Below are 21,594 nucleotides of genomic sequence, written 5' to 3' on the forward strand. Positions count from 1 at the left end.
AAAAATAAATATTATTGCTCAGACACCATGAATATTTTTGCAGTTTACATTATAGCTTTAGCGATCCTGAACTGAAAATTAAAATCAAAAATTATTTTTTTTAATGGAAATACACATTGAATGGCACGTCGGGTAGTTAGAACCGAACAAAAAATAAAACTAATTTTAAAATTTTCAGGTATTTTTCTAGTTTTGATTATAAAATTTAAATTACTGCTCAGACACCTTAAATATTTTTGTAGTTTACATAATAACTTTAGCGATCCTGAAATTACAACTAATATAAAATAAAACTATCTTGTCGAAAGATGAACGTGTATAAATATTGCATTTACTTATTAGGTCACATATGGTTATCTTTTAATGCAAACATTGAATGACACGTCGGGAAGTTAGAAACTAACAAAAAATTAAACTAATTTTAAAATTTTCAGGTATTTTTCTAGTTTTGATTAAAAAATTTAAATTAGTGCTCAGACACCTTAAATATTTTTGCAGTTTACATAATAACTTTAGCGATCCTGAACTTAAAACTAAAATAAAATAAAACTATCTTGTCGAAAGATGAACGTGTATAAATATTGCATTTACTTATTTGGTCACATATGGTTATCTTTTAATGCAAACATTGAATGACACGTCGGGAAGTTAGAAACTAACAAAAAATAAAACTAATTTTAAAATTTTCAGGTATTTTTCTAGTTTTGATTAAAAAATTTAAATTATTGCTCAGACACCATAAATATTTTTGCAGTTTACATAATAACTTTAGCGATCCTGAAATTACAACTAATATAAAATAAAACTATCTTGTCGAAAGATGAATGTGTATAAATATTGCATTCACTTATTTGGTCACATATGGTCATCTTTTAATGCAAACATTGAATGACACGTCGGGAAGTTAGAAACCAACAAAAAATAAAACTAATTTTAAAATTTTCAGGTATTTTTCTAGTTTTAATTAAAAAATTTAAATTATTGCTCAGACACCATAAATATTTTTGCAGTTTACATAATAACTTTAACGATCCTGAAATTACAGCTAATATAAAATAAAACTATCTTGTCGAAAGATGAACGTGTATAAATATTGCATTCACTTATTAGGTCACATATGGTTATCTTTTAATGCAAACATTGAATGACACGTCGAGTAGTTAGAACCTAGCAAAAAATTAAACTAATTTTAAAATTTTCAGGTATTTTTCTAGTTTTAATTAAAAAATTTAAATTACTGCTCAGACACCATAAATATTTTTGTAGTTTACATAATAACTTTAGCGATCCTAAAATTAGAACTAATATAAAATAAAACTATCTTGTCGAAAGATGAATGTTTATAAATAATGCATTCACTTATTACGTCACATATGGTTATCTTTTAATGTAAACATTGAATGACACGTCGAGTAGTTAGAAACTAACAAAAAATAAAACTAATTTTAAAATTTTCAGGAATTTTTCTAGTTCTAATGAAAAAGTTTTAATTATTTCTCAGACACCATAAATATTTTTGCAGTTTACATAATAGCTTTAACGATCCTGAAATTACAGCTAATATAAAATAAAACTATCTTGTCGAAAGATGAATGTGTATAAATATTGCATTCACTTATTTGGTCACATATGGTCATCTTTTAATGCAAACATTGAATGACACGTCGGGAAGTTAGAAACCAACAAAAAAAAAAACTAAGTTTAAAATTTTCAGGTATTTTTCTAGTTCTAATGAAAAAATTTAAATTATTTCTCAGACACCATAAATATTTTTGCAGTTTACATAATAACTTTAACGATCCTGAACTGAGAACTAAAATAAAACAAAATTATCTTGTCGAAAGATAAACATATGTAAATATTGCATTTACTTATTAGGTCACATATGGTTATCTTTTAATGCAAACATTGAATGACACGTCGGGAAGTTAGAAACCAACAAAAAATTAAACTAATTTAAAAATTTTCAGGTATTTTTCTAGTCTTAATTAAAAAATTAAAATTATTGCTCAGACACCTTAAATTTTTTGCAGTTTCCATAATAACTTTAGCCATCTTGAATTTAGAACAAAAATAAAAATAAACTATCTTGTCGAGACATAAATGTTTATAAATAATGCATTCACTTATTAGGTCACATATGGTTATCTTTTAATGTAAACATTGAATGACACGTCGCGTAGTTAGGAACTAACAAAAAATAAAACTAATTTAAAAATTTTCAAGTGTTTTTCTAGTTTTAATTATAAGATCAAAATTATTGCTCAGACACCATAAATATTTTTGCAGTCTACATAATAACTTTAGCAATCCTGAACTTAGAACTAAAGTAAAATAAAATTACCTTGTGGAAAGATGAATGTGCATAAATATTGCATTTACTTATTAGGTCATATATGGTTATCTTTTAATGTAAACATTGAATGACACGTCGAGTAGTTAGAAACTAACAAAAAATTAAACTAATTCTAAAATTTTCAGGAATTTTTCTAATTTTGATTATAAAATTAAAATTAATACTCAGACACCATAAATATTTATGTAGTTCACATAATAGATTTATCGGCGCAGAGAATACAACTGAAATAAAATAAAATTACCCTGTGGAGATATAAACGTGTATACATGTTGCATTCACTTATTACGTCATATACAGTTATTACATGATTATAATATCATTCGTCAAACTTGTAAACAAAATGCAGTTTTTTTGTCAAAATTAATTTTATTTTAAAAACTTATTTTTAATTACAAAAGGCGCTAGATGTAGCAATTTCCTTTAAAATGATGAGCCATTATACAGCTCTATATGATTTTCCAGTGACCAGCTAGCAAAAGAGAAAAAAAACGGAAAGAAAAAACATGCCTTATCTGGAGAATATCGTGGTTTCAGCCACTTTTCTTAATTTTCAAGCTAATATGTTTTCCCTGTTGTTCAAGCCAAGTTTTCTATATAGAGGTTTTGGACAAGGCATTTCTAATAGTGTACTTCTTGTTTTGATCAGACTCTATTCTTGGGAATTATGGGTTATTTTAGTTTTTACTATGGGGCGTGGTCGTCTCTTACTAGGTTGCTAGCAACCGCTGCAACACGGATTTTGCACATAAAATATCGTATTACGTCAATTTAGACTGATATAAATTAAAAACTTCTTTAAAAATTTTCAAGTATTTCTTTAGTTTTAATTAAAAATTAGGATTGGTGATGAGACATTATAAATATTTTTGCAGTTTACATAATAGCACCAATTTTGCAGTTTATATAGGGAGACCAATTTTTTTGGTCACTTAAAAAAGGCCCTAGAACTTTTAATTTCCATTTGAATGAGCCCTTTCGTGACATTCTAGGATAACTGCGTCGATACGATCACCCCTGGAATACAACAACAAAAGAACAAATAAACACTCCTCCGTGATCTTTCTTCTGGCAAAAGATACATAATCCAATATTTTCGCAGATAGGAGCTTGAAACCTCTACATTAGGGTTCTCTAATACGCTGAATCTAATGGTATGATTTTCATTAAGATTGTATGATATTTATGGGGTGTTTTCACCTTTGTTAGAAAATAATGAAATTTTCTCAGGCTCTTAACTTTTGATGGGTAAAAATAAACTTGATGAAACCTATATATTTAAAATCAGTATAAAAACACAATTCTATTGATTTATCTATTGGTATCAAAATTCTGTTTTTTAGAGTTTCCGCTACTATTGAGCCTGGTCACTTCTTACTTGCAGTTCGTTACCACGAACTGTTTGACAATTGGTGCTCAAACACTATAAATGTTTTTTTTTCATTTTATATTATAATCATTTTTTATCAAAGTAACTCTTTAAAGTAGAAAATGTATTTTATAGGTTAGAGTTTGTTCCTTACTATTATTTTTAACCCCTCAATTTCCATTAAAATGAGCTATTAAATAGCTCTCTACAATGTTCCAGTGCCAAGCTATCTGTGGAAAAGAAAAAAAAAGGAAAAAGATGCCGTATATGCAGAATATTGTGGTTTCAGCCAATTTTCTTGATTTTCAATCCAGTATATTTCCCTTGTTATTTCTTTTTTATTATAGGGCGTTATCGTCTCTTACTAGGTTGCTAGCTTCCACTGCAACCCAAATCCGATACAATTTTTCTCATTTGGTAGTTTTTTTAAAACGCATTTTCAAACATTCGGTTACTATTGGCTTTGGTTTGCAAAATAGTAGCTGCAGCTATAGCTGTAACCAAGATTAGAGTTTGTTACTATAATTAGAGTTCGTGCTTTACTAAAATTTACTTTAAAAATATTGCAAACAGAAAAAATTCCTATGGTTTTTTCTTATTTGTAATAGTAATTGACGAGTCTCAGAAAATCAGGCAGCTTAGTAACTCCTGTGTATGCTGTGGTCTGTTCTTTACTGCATTTCAGATATCTCTACAGCTTTGATACTGATGGAACTTACAAACTCTCCATTTATAATCAACTGTGCTGATTGTTTACATCCCTAATCTCTGAAGTTCCTCTTTATTAAAAAAAAAAATTTCAGGCAGAATAGGCTAAAGTTCAATCTTAGTTATAATAAGAGACGACCTGGCTACAACCTACAATTATGACGTCATTGATCAATCTTCAACATGAAATTAATTTATTTTGGTTTTTTAATTCAAAAGGCACTAAAACTTTTATCCCCTTTTTTAGCCAGGTTATTCTTTTGATTTTCTCAGGGTCGTAAATTTTGATGGGTAACACTAAACTCAACGAAACTTAAATATTTAAAATCAGCATAAAAATCCAATTCTTTTGATGTATCTATTGGTATCAAAATTTCGTTTTTAAAGTTTTGGTTACTATTGAGACGAATCGCTCTTACTATACAGTTTGTTGCCACGAACGGTTTGATTGCTCCATAAATCAAATATCTTTGAAAAGACTTTAGCATGAAAAGACATAAAAAAGGCAGTTTTTTTTTTGTAAAAAAGTGATTCTATTTTTTTTTATGGAAAGAAGGCACTAGAACGTTTGATTTCCGTTTGAATGAGCCTTCTCGCAACATTATAGGATCACTGAGTCGAGACAATCACCCCTGGGGAAAAGAAAGAAACAAACAAACAAATAAACACGCATCCGTGATCTTTCTTCTGGAAAAAATACCAAATTCCACATTTTTACATATAGGAGCTTCAAACTTCTACAGTAAGGTTATCTGATACACTGAAAATTATATTGTGATTTTGGTCAAGATTCTATGACTGTTGGGAGGTGTTCCCCCTTTTTACCCAAAATAAGGCAAGTTTTCTCAGATTCGTAACTTTTGATGGGTAACGTTAAACTTGATGAAAAATATATTTAAAATTAGCGTAAAAATCCCATTCTTTTGATGTAGCTATTGGTATAAAAACTCCATTTTTTAAAGTTTCGGTTACTATTGAAACGAGTCGCTCACTATACAGTTCGTTACCACGAACTGTTTGATATAAATATCGTAGTTCAAGCCACTTATCCTGTTTTTCAAGCCAATGGATATTCCTCGTTATTCAAGCCAAGGAGCTGTAAGTTTCCTACATAGGGGTTTCAGACAAGGCGATTCTAATAGTATAATTCGTGTTTCGATTTGAGTATATTTTTAGGATTTACGGGCTATTTTATTTCTTAATACGGGACATGATTGTCTCTTACTAGGTTGCTAGCTACCACTTCAACCCGAATGCTCTACAGCCACAATCCTGATAATGATTCTTCTCAGTAAAAATTACAATCAGGAAAAAGCTTATGGCTTTTTCGTATTTGGAATAGTAAGAGACAAACTTCAGAGAACCATTTCCAATACGTGCCATGGTTCGTTCCTTACTAGGTTTTAGTCATCTCTACAGAAATGATACCGATGAAACATACATAATACCTATTTAATACAAACAGGAAAACGCCTATGGCCTTTTCTTAGTTGGAATAACAAGACACGATCCTCAGTATGGCGATCCTCAGTATTTCTTTACTAGATTTCAGCTATATCCGTTGAAACTTATATAGTCCCCATTTATAATGACCTATATCGATGCATTACACGTCTTATATTATTTTCTCGAAAGATAAACGCGTATAAATATTACATTCACTTGTTTTATATATGGTTACTACCTACTATTATGACGTCATTCATCAAGATTGGCCGTAAAAATGCAGTTTTTAGTGGAAAAATTGATTTTAATATGTCTTTGAGGATACCTTAATCCCCCACAGTTCCTGGGGCAAGGGCTTCAAGTTATAAACTTTGCCCATTGTTTAAATATGGTATTGGTTATTGGGAAGTATACAGGTGTTTTCAGGAGGAAGTTTTTTCTTGTGGGGGGTCGGGGTCGGAGTAGGGGTTACAGGGGAGGATCTTTTCATGGAGGATATTTCCTTGGGGGAAGGAACATTTCCTTTGGGGAAGGAACATTTCCATGAAGGGGCGCCAGATTTCGCAGCATTATTTAAAAAACGATCAGAAATTAAATAAAAAAACAAGTTTTTTTTCAACTGAAAGTAAGAGGAAACATTTAAACTTAAAACAAAGAGACATCATTACAGATTTTAGGTAGTCCACCCCCGAGTCAATACCTGGCGCTTTATGCTAAATTTTTTTAGTACTTTCAAAAGAGCTATCTATTCTAATTAACCGGCCTTTGTGATTCAGGGGTTTGTGATTTGAACAAAATTCGAACTTTAGCGTAAAGAGCAAGGTATTGACTAGGGGTATTGACAAGCTATTGATATATGTAATAAAAACATACGAATATAGAAATTCGTTACGTAAGCTAATTCGTAAGTTACGTGAGAACAAAATTACGAGAAAGCCAATTAGCCAAAAAAAAGGAAAATTAATATGCCAATTTCGTTTTAATTATTCATGTACGGTGAGCCAAAATCAAAGCTGCATTAATTCAAAAACGTTCAGAAATTAATAAAAATAAAACGAGTTTTTTTTTAACTGAAAGTAAGGAACAACATTAAAACTTGAAACGAACAGAAATTATTCCGTATATGAAAGGGGCTGTCCCCTCCTTTACGCCTCGCTCTTTACGCAAAAGTTTTTTTTACTGTTTTAAAAAATAAAGTTGTAAGACAGAGTCAAACTTTAGCGTAAAGAGCGAGGCGTTGAGGAGGGGACAGCCCCTTTCATATACGGAATCATTTCTGTTCGTTTTAAGTTTTGATATCACTCATTACTTTCAGTTAAAAAAAAAACTTGTTTTTTTTTAGTTAATCGTGAAAAAAACCATTTTATACTAGAAATAACTTTTTTCAATAACAAAAGGTTTTTAACCCCATCAATTTCCATTAAACAGCTCTCTACGATGTTCCAGTGCCCCGCTATCTGTAAAAAAGAAGAAAAAAAGAAGCCGTACATGCAGAAGAGTGTGGTTGCAGCCACTTTTCTTGATTTTCAAGGCAGTATATTTCCCTTGTGTTGAAGCCAAGGGGCTATAAGTATCCTATATAGGGCTTTTGAACAAGGCGGTTCTAATAGTGCACTTCGTATTTTGATCTGATTCTAGTGTTAGAAGTTATGACCTATGTCATTTTTTACTATGGGGCGTCATCGTCTTTTACTAGGTTGCTAGCTACCGCTGCAACCCGGATTCAACTTCCCCGATTTACCACTTGAGCTTTAAAATTTCTAAGGAACACTGGAGCTTCTAACTTTTCCTGTCCAAGGTAAGTACAAAGAGTGAGCTGCACATCCTATTATAGCATACCCTATGAAATATAGTTTAATTGCTTTTTTTTATGGATGACACGGAACGATTAATGAAAATTTTAAATACGTCATTAGCAATGAAATCCCAGTCCACTATATCTATTCTACAAACCCAGGCTGCAATGCTATAGAATAAAGGCAAAGATGACGCCACCATTCTTGTTGTAGCCTGAACGTGCATGAAAATTAACCCTAATCCACACAGAAATGCTCCACGTAAAATTAGCATTAACACATTATCTTAGGAGATTTCAAACTTCGTTTTGTCCAGTAGTTTCGTACTCCAACACCCAAAAAAAACAAAGAGAATCCAAAGTTGAGAACCCGCAAAACCACCATTTTCTTGCATATGCGTTTCTGCATCTTCTTCTTTTTTCTAATCTTCTTGTTTTTTCCTACCAGTTTATCTTCTGATATTTTCCTACCACTTTATCTTCTGGTTTCTTTGGATTTTTTCCTGCCGGTTTATCTTCTAGTTTCTCTGTTTTTTCTTCCTTCTGGTTTATCTTCTGGTTTCTCTGTTTTTTTTAACCAGATAGACCGTTTTCTTTTGCTTCATTTTGGCTAGGAATGCAAATTTTTATTTGTATTTCTAATAAATAGGACTGCATAAAATCAGCAAAAGAATGCTGCTTTTATGTTTTTTTCTTTCTTTCTGGCAAAGCTAGAATTTTGAAGGTCTTGATGTATGCGGCCCACGATTAAAAATTTCGTCATTACAAGTAGGTCTAGTATTTCTGGGGACTTTTTGAAACTGCAAAAGAATTTTGTGGAAAAACGATCATAGAGAAGAAAAGTCCCACTATGTAAGATATTTCAGCTATAAGATATTTCACTCTAATGGAACTGTTGAAGAAACTTCAACATTGGCTTTAGTTCAAATACGCGTCAAAAGTATTCTGACTTTATTTGACATGATAAACAGTGAAGAAACAAAAAAAAACACCTGCAAACTTTGGGATTTGAAGGAAAAAATCCCACAATAAGGGAAATTCGAAAGCAGTACCTTTCACTAGCACTAAAATGGCACCCTGACAAAAAAGACGGTGCCATTGAAGCGACAAAAAGGTATCTGGACATAAAAGAAGCCTACGAATATCTAAAAGACGAAGGAAAAAAGAAGAAAACAAAGGATAAAAAAGAATCTGAGGAAGATGATAAAAAAGAACGAGCAAAGGAGGAAAGGAAAAAACGGAAGACAGAAGAAAACGAAGGAAAAAAAAGAAGAAGAAAAAAGGATAAAAAGAAGAAAGAGTTTTGGCGGGTTCTAATCTTGGGAGGGATTCTCGTTGTTTGCTTTCTGTGTCGCAATCTTTGGAAAGATTAAGTCCACTTAGAATGCTAAAACGAACAAGCGTCACGCCAATTGATATCCCAATACAGATCATAAGAGCCTTCCCAGACAAACTTAGGCAACCACTTTCAATTATTTTAATCACATCACCATTTCTGGCAATTTCCTGTCTTTATGGAATAAGGGATATGTGACACTGATACCTAAAGTAGACGCACCTAATGACTTCACTGGAGTTTGGCCATTCGCTCTTACACCGGCATTTAGCAAAGTCTGTGAGCAATTCCTCTCATCCTGGCTAAAGGAAAAAATCATCAGTATGGTGGACCCAAAGCAATTTGGTAGTCTTCCCAAGACCTCAACAGCTCACTATTTGGTAAGCCTCCTGGACAAAATCCTCAAGAACCTAGACAGCCCCAGCTACAAGATAAACCTCATAACAATAGATCTGAAAAAAGCTTTCTAACTGATTAACCACAGTAAACTCATCGAAAAGTTACTTACAAGGTATTGTATCACCCTTGCTTTAGTTCGAATCATTGCCAGTATTCTCTCCGATCAACAGCAAAGCACTAAATATAAGAGCGCGTACTCAACCGAGGTTCAAATCTACTGTGGAGTGCCACAAGGAACAATCCTTGGTCCTCTTTTGTTTCTTGTCATGGTCAACGAGCTGGCAGAGTCCTATCCAGAAAGATGGAAGTACGTCTATGATCTATAATTAACTGAAATTTGCCACAAGGACTCCCCAAGCAACGCATATGGTATCATCGAGTATATTACGAACCTGGCTGCAAGTAACGACATGGTATTGAATATGGACAAATCTGTTGCAATTCCAATTATTTTCTTAAGGACCGAACCAACCTATTATCCGCCGCTACAACAACAGCAGATGGTCACCGTAATTAAGCTGCTAGGCGTCCATATTTCATCAGATATGAAGTAGGACAAAGAAGTAGGAAGCAGAGTCAAATGTGGAAATTTGGGTATCTCTGCTATGAAATTGCTATCTCGTTATGGTGTTCCTGTTGAGCATCTTCTAAGGTTCTCTCTTTTTTCACTAGACCTATCTTAGAATATTGTTTTCAAGTACGGCATTTCTCCCTTACTCATAACCAGTCGGAGACATTGGAGTGAGTTCAGTACCGCGCCCTGATTGTGGCGTCTAAATCTCCTAAAGTTCTCTATATATCGCTCCTCCAAGAAGTTAAACTTGTTACCCTTGAAAAAAGAATGCAACAACTTAGTCTCAAACTGGAAAAGGGTATCTTGAAAAATCCCAACCTCCGTGATATACTTCCTCCGGATTTTTCCCCTTGTAGACATAGGTTGCAAAGGTCTGTTGCTGAACCTATACCCAAAATACAACCATTATTTAAACCTCTGCAAGATATGAAAAATGTTTTGTGCCTGGGTTTATTCGTCTTTACAACTTAGATGCCTAATTTTATATATAGATGTATGTTATTTTAATTTTTGTCTTTTTAAATTTGTCAACCGTGTAAGCGTTGTGAAAATTCTGTTTGTTTTGGCCGTGTCACCGAATGTGAAAATTGTATTTTGTATCTGTAGACTTTTAGATTTATTTACTATTGTCTTGAAGAAAAAAAAAACAAGAATCGGCCCAACCATGTACGCGTTTTGAAATAAAGGATATTTTGATTTTGACTGATTGATTTGGACCAAAGGTCTTGCTGATATCTAGGCTTTTGAGTCATTTTTCGATCATATTTGCAGTAGTAGTAATACTACTCATTTCCTTCTGGGTGTTGTACTTTAGGCTAGGAATAGGAACATTATCAGGTTCATTACTGGACACAGATGTGAATCGCTCATTTAAAAGATCAGCTATACTTTCGGTGTCAGTGACTTCGTTTCTGTTATTTGTTATTGAGTGTTTTATAAATCTCCGATTATGGTGTCAGCTTGGCACATAGTTCAAGAATTTCTTAGGGTTCAGCTTAATTTAGTCGGTGAGTCTCGTCTCAAAATTACAGTACAGTTGATTGATGAGATTTCTGAACTTATTTCGGTTGAGATATATTATTTGATGAGATTTATGAACATTGTATGTATCAGGCACGTAGGAGATGACCTTTTTTGAGGTTCAATAACACAAAAACACATTCTATTCGATAATTTCAATAAGAAGTACCCAGAATACCGGGAAATCTTACGATTTTGGGGGAGGGCCAAGGCGTTCCTCAGGCCTTCCTTGATTCGTCCTTGCTGGCCAACCGTCTAGGGCCAAGCGAAAAGCTGGTCACCCAGGGGGGGGGGAGCACCCCTCAACCCCGCCCTCCATATGGGTGTCCATGCTCCAAACCTAGAGTCATTCGAAACCCGTAACTGACTATTGATTCTATAATAAGATGGTGTTGAATAATAGAACATTCTTCAGCATTAGCGTTATTATATAGTGTATCAATAATAAGATAATATTCAAAAATGGAACAGTGTTCAGCTTTAGTGATATTATCACTTTTCGCCTTATTGCTTAATTCACCTTCATTGCTGGGTCTAAATTGCTTATCCACCTTATTGCTGAAAAAAAAACATAATTCTTATTACCGTTATTAACCAACTACACAAGTCACTACACCGATTCACAGAGCGCTTAAAAACAACTGCCAAGACAAGGGATATATCAACGTAATTGGGAATCTGTATTTTTTCCAACATTCACAAAAAAAAATTCTCCTTATATTTCCGGTAATTGTTAAGTCAGATGCTTGGAAAAACAGATAAATGAGTACTTGTTATATATTAACTTGTATTCATTTTAGTTTATTTCAATGGTGTTTTAAATTCTAGTGAAAAAAACAGTTTGGTAAATTCAGTAGGCTAAAAAAAAAAAAGAACAAAAAAGTTTTAAGAAATCTGAAAATAAATTAGTTAGGAAACTTTTGGTAAAATTTAGAAACAAATCATTTGGAAAGAGAGCCCAATATCCTTGTCTATATAAGCCAGAACAAAATTCCAATATGTTCTTGTTGTACTTTCGAAGGGTGACATTCCATCGATATTTTGTGCCAAAATTATTTTTGTTTGTGAAATGGAAACTGAGGCAGAATACAATAATTGCACCAAAATAATCTTTTAGGTACAATTTTTGTGATAACACTAGTAATATTTATCTCAAACGTTGGCAACGCTGTTTCCTATGTGATTTTTTTTTTTAACTGTTAAATCCTAACTCAATAAAATGCAAAAATTTTGAGGCAGTAGAAAAAATGTTTTTAGCAAAAATTTTGGAACTTTCAGCCAGTGATTCTGCTTCCACAGTAGTGCTGTAGATCGAAAATAGATGAAAATAGTAGAACTAGTAGAATTAGCGGCTTTAGTGAAATTTAGGGAAATTTGTGAACTTTTCACTAATTCTAGAAAAAAAGTGTGGTAAATTCAGTAGGCTAAAATAAAACAAAAGATAAAAGTTCTAAAAAAATCTGAAAAAAGTTAGGAAACTTTTGGCAAAATTTAGAAAAAAAAACATTTGGAAAGGGCACTCAATACCCATGTCAACATAAACCAGAAAACAAATTCCAATATTTTTTTGTTGTACTTTCGAAGGGCGACATTCCTTCGAAATTTTATATCGATAAAATATTCATATTTTATTCGATGTATTATTACCCTCGATTGGTTTGAAGATGTTTCAAACCCGTAGACTAACACTTTTTGTGCCTGACAGTTTTTAAAATGCCATATTCAAGATGAATCCCATTTCCAACCCCCCCTTATTCTCCCTCACCGAATTCTGAGAAATTGCATTTTTAAAATGCACAGACCGAATAGCTAAAACCACCTTTTTTATACTTAACAAGTGGTTTACGAAGGACTTTTATTAATGGTTCAACTACATGATGAACATCTACATGGATGAATTTTAAAATACTTCGACCACCTTCTATTAACGTTGATTTTGATGTCCGTTTAATTTTTCGCTTACTTTGGCTTATGTTTTAATAATATGGGAGAGAACACTCTCCCCCCACCGTATTTTAAATATTTACGATAAGTATAAGTTATTCAAGGTAGTCACTTCAGCTTTCAAAGTTACAAAAGAGGAACTATGTGTTTTTTTCTTGGTTTATTTAGGGCTAGCTTACCCGTTGCGCTTTGCTGTGATCTAAAAAAAAAACAAGGGAAATTCCACTTTCGCAGAAAATCCCCTTACAGAAAGTCCCCCCCCCGCCAAATTAATTATCAATAGCGGTCATATTTTCAAATTCAAAAGTGTTCGAAAATTTCCCCTCCCCCGCGGGAAATTCCCCGAAGACCCCCCTGGGGGGCATTAAATCCATAAATCGAAAAACATGATTATGCACTGAATCGATAAATACGAACATCGATCTTTTTCAAACGTCAGGGCCTTTCCCATTAGAGTTAATTATACACTGAATAAAGTTGTCCTTTACCCTACCTTTGTAAAATTACCCAATTAATTTATAGTGGTTATATATACAAAGAGTCGGGCTACGTGGAGTTGCACGTAGTCATGACTACTTGCAACTGTGATTGCGACTACATGCAACTGCTATTACATCTATTTGTGGCTACTACAGGAGTTGCACGTAGTCATGACTACTTGCAACTGTGATTGCGACTGCATGCAACTGCTATTACATCTATTTGTGGCTACTACAAGAGTTGCACGTAGTCATAACTACTTTCAACTGTGATTGCGACTTCATGCAACTGCTATTACATCTATTTGTGGCTACTACAAGAGTTGCACGTAGTCATAACTACTTGCAACTGTGATTGCGACTGCATGCAACTGCTATTACATCTATTTGTGGCTACTACAGGAGTTGCACGTAGTCATGACTACTTTCAACTGTGATTGCGACTGCATGCAACTGCTATTACATCTATTTGTGGCTACTACAGGAGTTGCACGTAGTCATGACTACTTGCAACTGTGATTGCGACTACATGCAACTGCTATTACATCTATTTGTGGCTACTACAAGAGTTGCACGTAGTCATAACTACTTGCAACTGTGATTGCGACTACATGCAACTGCTATTACATCTATTTGTGGCTACTACAGGAGTTGCACGTAGTCATGACTACTTGCAACTGTGATTGCGACTGCATGCAACTGCTATTACATCTACTTGTGACTACTACAGGAGTTGCACGTAGTCATGACTACTTGCAACTGTGATTGCGACTGCATGCAACGGCTGTTACATCTATTTGTGACTACTACAGGAATTGCACGTAGTGATGGCTACTTGCAACTATGATTGCGACTGCATGCAACTGCTATTACATCTATTTGTGATTACTACAGGAGTTGTACGTAGTCATGACTTCTTGCAACTGTGATTGCGTCTGCATGCAACTGCTATTACATCTACTTGTGACTACTACAGGAGTTGCACGTAGTCATGTCTACCTGCAACTGTGATTGCGTCTGCATGCAACTTCTCTTACATCTATTTGTGATTACTACAGGAGTTGCACGTAGTCATGACTACTTGCATCTGTGATTGCGTCTGCATGCAACTGCTATTACATCTACTTGTGACTACTACAGGAGTTGCACGTAGTCATGACTACTTGCAACTGTGATTGCGACTGCATGCAACTGCTGTTACATCTATTTGTGACTACTACAGGAGTTGCACGTAGTCATGGCTACTTGCAACTCTGATTGCGACTGCATGCAACTGCTGTTACATCTATTTGTGACTACTACAGGAGTTGCACGTAGTCATGATTACTTGCAACTGTGATTGCGACTGCATGCAACTTCTATTACATCTATTTGTGACTACTACAGGAGTTGCACGTAGTCATGACTACTTGCAGCTGTGATTGCGACTGCATGCAACTGCTATTACATCTATTTGTGACTACTACAGGAGTTGAACATAGTCATGACTACTTGCAACTGTGATTGCGACTGCATGCAACTGCTATTACATCTATTTGTGACTACTACAGGAGTTGCACGTAGTCATGGCTACTTGCAACTATGATTGCGACTGCATGCAACTGCTATTACATCTATTTGTGATTACTACAGGAGTTGCACGTAGTCATGACTACTTGCAACTGTGATTGCGACTGCATGCAACTGCTGTTACATCTATTTGTGACTAATACAGGAATTGCACGTAGTCATGGCTACTTGCAACTATGATTGCGACTGCATGCAACTGCTATTATATCTATTTGTGATTACTACAGGAGTTGCACGTAGTCATGACTACTTGCAACTGTGATTGCGACCGGATGCAACTGCTCTTACATCTATTTGTGATTACTACAGGAATTGCACGTAGTCATGACTACATGCAACTGTGATTGCGACTGCATGCAACTGCTATTACATCTATATGTGACTACTACAGGAGTTGCACGTAGTCATGATTACCTGCAACTGTGATTGCGACTGCATGCAACTGCTATTACATCTATTTGTGACTACTACAGGAGTTGCACGTAGTCATGGCTACTTGCAACTATGATTGCGACTGCATGCAACTGCTATTACATCTATTTGTGATTACTACAGGAATTGCACGTAGTCATGACTACTTGCAACTGTGATTGCGACTGCATGCAACTGCTGTTACATCTATTTGTGACTACTACAGGAGTTGCACGTAGTCATGACTACTTGCAACTGTGATTGCGACTGCATGCAACTGCTATTATATCTATCTGTGACTACTACAGGAGTTGCACGTAGTCATGATTACTTGCAACTGTGATTGCGACTGCATGCAACTGCTATTACATCTATTTGTGACTACTTTCGAGGAACTTGATGAAACTTTGATGTTAAAAAAAAAAAATTGAAATTGGAAACGTTGAAAAACTTGAAATCCCAGGATTTCTTTTCAGAGGGGGTTTTACCAAAAAAAAAATTTGTTGGGGGTTTTTACACAAAAAAAAACTAAAAAAACGCATACAAAATTTGTTCATGTCCATTTTTGTTACGTTTTTACAAGTCCCCCCGTAAACGGCCTTGGAAATTAATTAAAAGGATTTTTGGAATAAAAGTAAAAGCCATATAAAACTCAAGATCAGCAGACATAAATTCCCATGATAATTAAAACTCAAAACGACCAGAAATTAAGTAAATAATCATAGCAAACAAAGATTCAACTGGTACTAATACAAATGAATAAATAAATCTTAAAAGGAGTAAACTTAAATTGAATGTGCAAATCGATCTTAAATCGAACAAAAATCACTACAAACAAGAGTTTGGCTACTGCCGCCTTCCCTAACTGTAATTGTCTAAAGCTATATGCTATAAAAACTATAGCTATAGTTATGAAAACTATATGTGTCTTGAATGGTCATTGGAAAGAACAAATAAAATTAAACTGAATATTTGATATATAATGATATTAACTAATGAAAGGAGAGCAGTTCAAGATTTTATTTCACTGTAAATTTGTATTTTTATTTTCAATGTTGTAATAAGTACAAAAGAAAATATTTGTAATATAATTAGTTTTCAGTAAAGCACCAATGACACAGTAGGCTTTAGACTCTTACAGTTAGGAAAGGGGGCAGTAGCGAAACTCTTATTTGTAGTGACATTTTTTCGTTTTAGGCTTGATTTAAATATTCAATTTAAGTTTTACTCGTTTTAAAATTTATTTATACATTTATATTAGTACCTGTTCTATGTTTGTTTCTTATGATTGTTTATTTAATTTCTGGTCGTTTTGGGTTTCAATTATTCTTTAATAGTAATTTCTAGTCGTTTTGAGTTTTAATTATTATAATGATTTATTTCTGTTGATCTTAAGTTTAATATGGCCCTTTCTCTTTGTTTGAAAAACTTCTTTTTCGGACTTTTTTTTTAAAAGAATGTCGTAAGGGAAGATTTAAGGGAAATGGTAACTTCTTGGGAGGGTGTAAAGAGGGAGGCTTTGAATAGATTGGGATAGAGTAGGGTAAATTTTTCGCAGTTCATATTATTGACTTACGAATAAAGTGAGCATATTACTTGATGCCTTTTTTTATGCTCTTTTCAGATATAATAATCATTTTTATCGCAAATCAATTTCACCCCCACCCCTATATATACCAATTCAGGGTATATATTTGCAAATTAGGGGGGGAGTGAGGGTAAAGTTTAAACTTACCTCTCATTTGCATCAGAAATAAACTTTACCCTCACCCCCTTAATCTGCCAATATATACCCTGAATTGGTATATAGGGGTGGGGGTAAAATTCATTTGCGACGAAAATGATTATTATATTTGGAAAGAGCATAAAAAAAGGCATCGAGAGGTATTTTCACTTTATTCATAAGTCAATAATATGAACTGCGAAAAATTTACCTGGAGTAGTAAATTTTCCTAAAAGTAAAAGTAGTATTAACCTAAGGGTAGGATAATACTCTTTCTCATCCTAAGGGTAGAACAAGCTTTAGGATGTAAGAAAACGCCGTGTCATATTCCTTAACATAGAAGGAGCATTTGATAATGGTACCTTCGAATCCATAGAAGTGGCCAAGGAGGAAGTAAGACTAGATTAATCTATTCACAAATATAATTCCGATATGCTCGGAAATCGGTAGTCGTAGGGCAAAAGGGAATCAAGAAATCAAAAACTGTTCAGGAAGGTTTTTCGCAGGGGGTAGGGATCTAAATTCCCCACACATGTAGAATTTGGTCATGAATAGTTTCTTGAATTTACTAAAATAGCAATACGGATAAAGCCAGGTATTTGCGGACGATCTAGTATCCCTACTGAGAGGAAAACATCTAAGTACCCTTTTTGAATTGGGACAGATCATGCTGGATGAAATCCAAACATGGTCACAGAAATATAAACTGCGGTAAGCTCCTGGAAAGAGTTAAGTAGCTGGTGAAGAAACAGGTGAAATATCTAGAGGTGATAACTGCTCACCAGCTAAATTGAAAAAGTTCACTACTTTGAAAAAGCAAGGAAACCTACAGCTTCCCTAATTTATTGTCAATGAATGGTGGGAAAGAGCTGGGGCTTTTCTCCTAATAAGATCTTGTATTTATATAAAACAGTAATCAGACCAATGCTGTCATATAAAAAAATGTTTGGATCAGTTAAACTCGAATTGCGAGCCACAAAAAGTGCTGTCAGATTGCAGATAAATAGTCAATGGGTCCAAAGACAGCAAATAAAAATTGGGAAAAATAATGGCCATGTCGACATTCGTATTACTTCAGTGCAGGGAGCTGCAAATGCCTAAGGGTAATTCTATTCCAACAGTAAAACCAAAGAGGCCATTCCAGGTTGTCATAAAGGATAGGAGGAAAGTAGAGCAGCGGATACAGCTGCTCCATCAAAGTATTGCGATATTCTGTTATACTGATGGTTCGCAGTTTGACACTCTGGATGTTGACAAGGAGGTAATTAGTTTTGAGGAGGCAGTTTGAGATGCTGCAGATGCCTAAGGGTCATTCTATTCCAACAGTAAAACCGGAGAGCCCATTCCAGGTTGTCATAAAGGATAGGAAGTAAGTAGAGCAGCAGATACAGCTGCTCCCTCAAAGTATTGCGACATTCTGTTATACTGATGGTTCACAGTTTGACACTCTGGATGTTGACAAGGAGGTAATTAGTTTTGAGGAGGAAGTTTGAGGAGCTGCAGATGCCCAAGGGTAATTCTATTCCAACAGTAAAACCGGAGAGGCCGTTCCAGGTTGTCATAAAGGATAAGAAGAAAGTAGAGCAGCAGATGCAGCTGCTCCACCAAAGTATTGCGATATTCTGTTATACAGATGGTTCGCAGTTTGACACTCTGGATGTTGACAAGGAAGTAATTAGTTTTGAAGAGGCAGTTTGAGGAGCTGCAGATGCCTAAGGGTAATTCTATTCCAACAGTAAAACCGGAGAGGCCATTCCAGGTTGTCATAAAGGATAGGAAGAAAGTAGAGCAGAAGATACAGCTGCTCCATCAAAGTATTGCGATATTCTGTTATACTGATTGTTCGCAGTATGACACTCTGGATGTTGACAAGAAGGTAATTAGTTTTGAGGAGGCAGTTTGAGGAGCTGCCGATGCCTAAGGGTAATTCTATTCCAACAGTAAAACCGGAGAGGCCATTCCAGGTTGTCATAAAGGATAGGAAGAAAGTAGAGCAGCAGATACAGCTGCTCCATCAAAGTAAAAGCGATATTCTGTTATACTGATGGTTCGCAGTTTGACCCTCTGGATGTTGAAAAGGAGGTAATTAGTTTTGAGGAGGCAGTTTGAGGAGCTGCAGATGCCTAAGGGTAATTCTATTCCAACAGTAAAACCGAGAGGCCATTCCAGGTTGTCATAAAGGATAGGAGGAAAGTAGAGCAGCAGGTATAGCTGCTCCATCAAAGTAATGCGATAGTCTGTTTTACTAATGGTTCGCAGTTTGACACTCTGGATGTTGACAAGGAGGAAATTAGTTTTGAGGAGGCAGTTTGAGGAGCTGAAGATGCCTAATGGTAATCCTATTCCAACAGTAAAACCGGAGAGGCCATTCCAGGTTGTCATAAAGGATAGGAAGAAAGTAGAGCAGCAGATACAGCTGCTCCATCAAAGTAATGCGATAGTCTGTTATATTGATGGTTCGCGGTTTGACACTCTGGATGTTGACAAGGGGGTGGTTATAACCTATGAGAATTGGCTGCAGTTTTTCAGACTGAAATATTTAGAATAGAACGGGCGGCTGGAAGACTATCACAAAAAAGAAGCACAGGAAGAAATATATACATCTTAACTGACAATGAAGCATGTGTAAAGGCTCTTCAGAATTTAAAGAGCTGGCAAAACAGAGAATTGGAATGCTATGAAGCCTTAAATACCTTGGCATCCAAAGGAAACCAAATCAACTTTGTTGTTAGTCGCAGGGCACTCTGGAATAAGTCTCTACCCAGGAACAGTGAGTCCACCCCAATAATAATAATAATAATAATATACAGTACGAAAATATATGTATTTGCAAAATATGTACATAATACATATACCGCTATATGGTTATGAGACAAAAACATTGTTTCGGTGGCCATGAAAATAAGACACAGAATATGTGCTCCAGGAAGATGGTTCCCAGGATTTCTTATCATACGCGTATAGCTTTTTGCTCTGATCCAAAATAAATTTTATCATTGTCGGACGATTTCTGGAAAGATATTCTCGATGTCTCTATATTCTCGGTGTAACGTTCTACCTTTGTGTTTCATATAATTTCTTATGTCCTAGATATACATAGTCAATTGAGAAAGCTATGAGGGTTTATGCTTTTTTATCTTTCTCTACAATGTGGAATTCAAAAGTGCGGGAGAGAGAGAGAGAGAAAGAGAGAGAGAGAGAGAGAGAGAAAAAGAGAGGGAGAGAGAGATTGATTGAGCAAGAGAGAGATAGAGAGAGAGGGAGAGAGAGAACGACAGAGAGAGAGAGAGAGAGAATGACTGGCGGTCCTTAGAGCAGTAAACCCCACAAAGAAGGAGAAACATAATTACCATTTGCTTGACGTATACTAAGAAACTTGTTCTGCGATATAGCAATCCGCGTCAGAACTTCCGCTATATCATCAGAAGGCGCAGGGAGTTGAAACACATCGATATACCTAAAAACAATTGAACTATCACATAACGAGAGAAAATCAGTATAAATTTAAGTAAGTTGAGTTGCCAGGTGTCAGCCAACTAACTACATTCGTGCTGTTTAACAGCCTCGCTCATACCGACTACCGTAACAAAGAGATTGACCAATGCGCTTGAAACATGTCAGTATATCTGAAACTAACTGCAATAAAAGACCGCTACGATAAGTCTCTGTGAGTTTGCCTTTGAGGTAACGCAGTTACTGGTCAAAACTTTGCATTTACCAATTACTGAACCGGAATCGGACGACGAACCGTTACTTTTCCTTACCAAACCAGGACTTACCAAAGCTTCCACGCAGGAATATTAATTCAAAATTATATTAGGGCAATCAAATGCCTTTTCTTCTGCAACTTCTTTTCTTTATGTTCTACTATGTAATTTTCTATTATCAAGTCATAGCAACTGCCTTGGGGCAAGGCACATCCTGATAGAAGAAGCAACACTCAAAAGGCATTAGTGTACGTAGGTTCCATCCTTAGAGAGCGAGAGGAGATTAGAGAATGTTTCCTAGGAGACATGAGTCCAAAAGATAAGAAAGAGTGTTGCTACAATTTTTCCAGAAGTGGGAGGTATCTTCTCCCAAAAAGTACTCCCCTCTCCCTCTCTACGAACATATACCAAATAGCCCTATATACAAGAGTACAATCTTTTAAGACGAAATTCAATCGTTTCATTCGGAACTGCCAAAACTAGTATTATATCACTATTACTACTCACACCCTAGAGCTTAATATAAAAAGCGGTGTCTAAGCAGAGATTTACAAGCTAGCTCCCAGAACGAACCCCCCTTCCTTACCCCAAACAAGACACTAAACGTTAAAAAAAGATACAAAACACGAATAAGCTAATACTTATAAAAATTAATCTTGATTACCCTGAAGAACCAAAAACACTTTTTTCAGCTCAAAAATTCAAGAATTCACATATTTTAGACACGTCAAAAGTCCATATATAAAGTTTAGTACCGG

General features: G+C 34.9%; 1 protein-coding gene across 4 annotated transcripts in view; it reads right to left on the minus strand.

Moving 5' to 3' along the window:
• LOC148944123 (mitochondrial GTPase 1) overlaps positions 1–21,594 on the minus strand; it is a 104,670-nt gene that overhangs the window by 29,549 nt on the left and 53,527 nt on the right. For 3 of the 4 annotated variants that reach the window (XM_089100518.1, XM_089100521.1, XM_089100517.1), the window contains one exon: positions 20,480–20,586. In XM_089100518.1, coding sequence (XP_088956644.1) covers positions 20,480–20,586 — 107 coding nt within the window. Of the gene's footprint in view, positions 1–11,435; positions 11,562–20,479; positions 20,587–21,594 lie in introns of those variants that run through there. The other variant, XM_089100519.1, reaches the window with a different exon arrangement.

Source organism: Artemia sp. Qi Xiang Cuo, chromosome 14 (assembly GCF_049724085.1).
Source record: "Artemia sp. Qi Xiang Cuo chromosome 14, ASM4972408v1, whole genome shotgun sequence".
NCBI classification, from domain to species: domain Eukaryota; kingdom Metazoa; phylum Arthropoda; class Branchiopoda; order Anostraca; family Artemiidae; genus Artemia; species Artemia sp. Qi Xiang Cuo.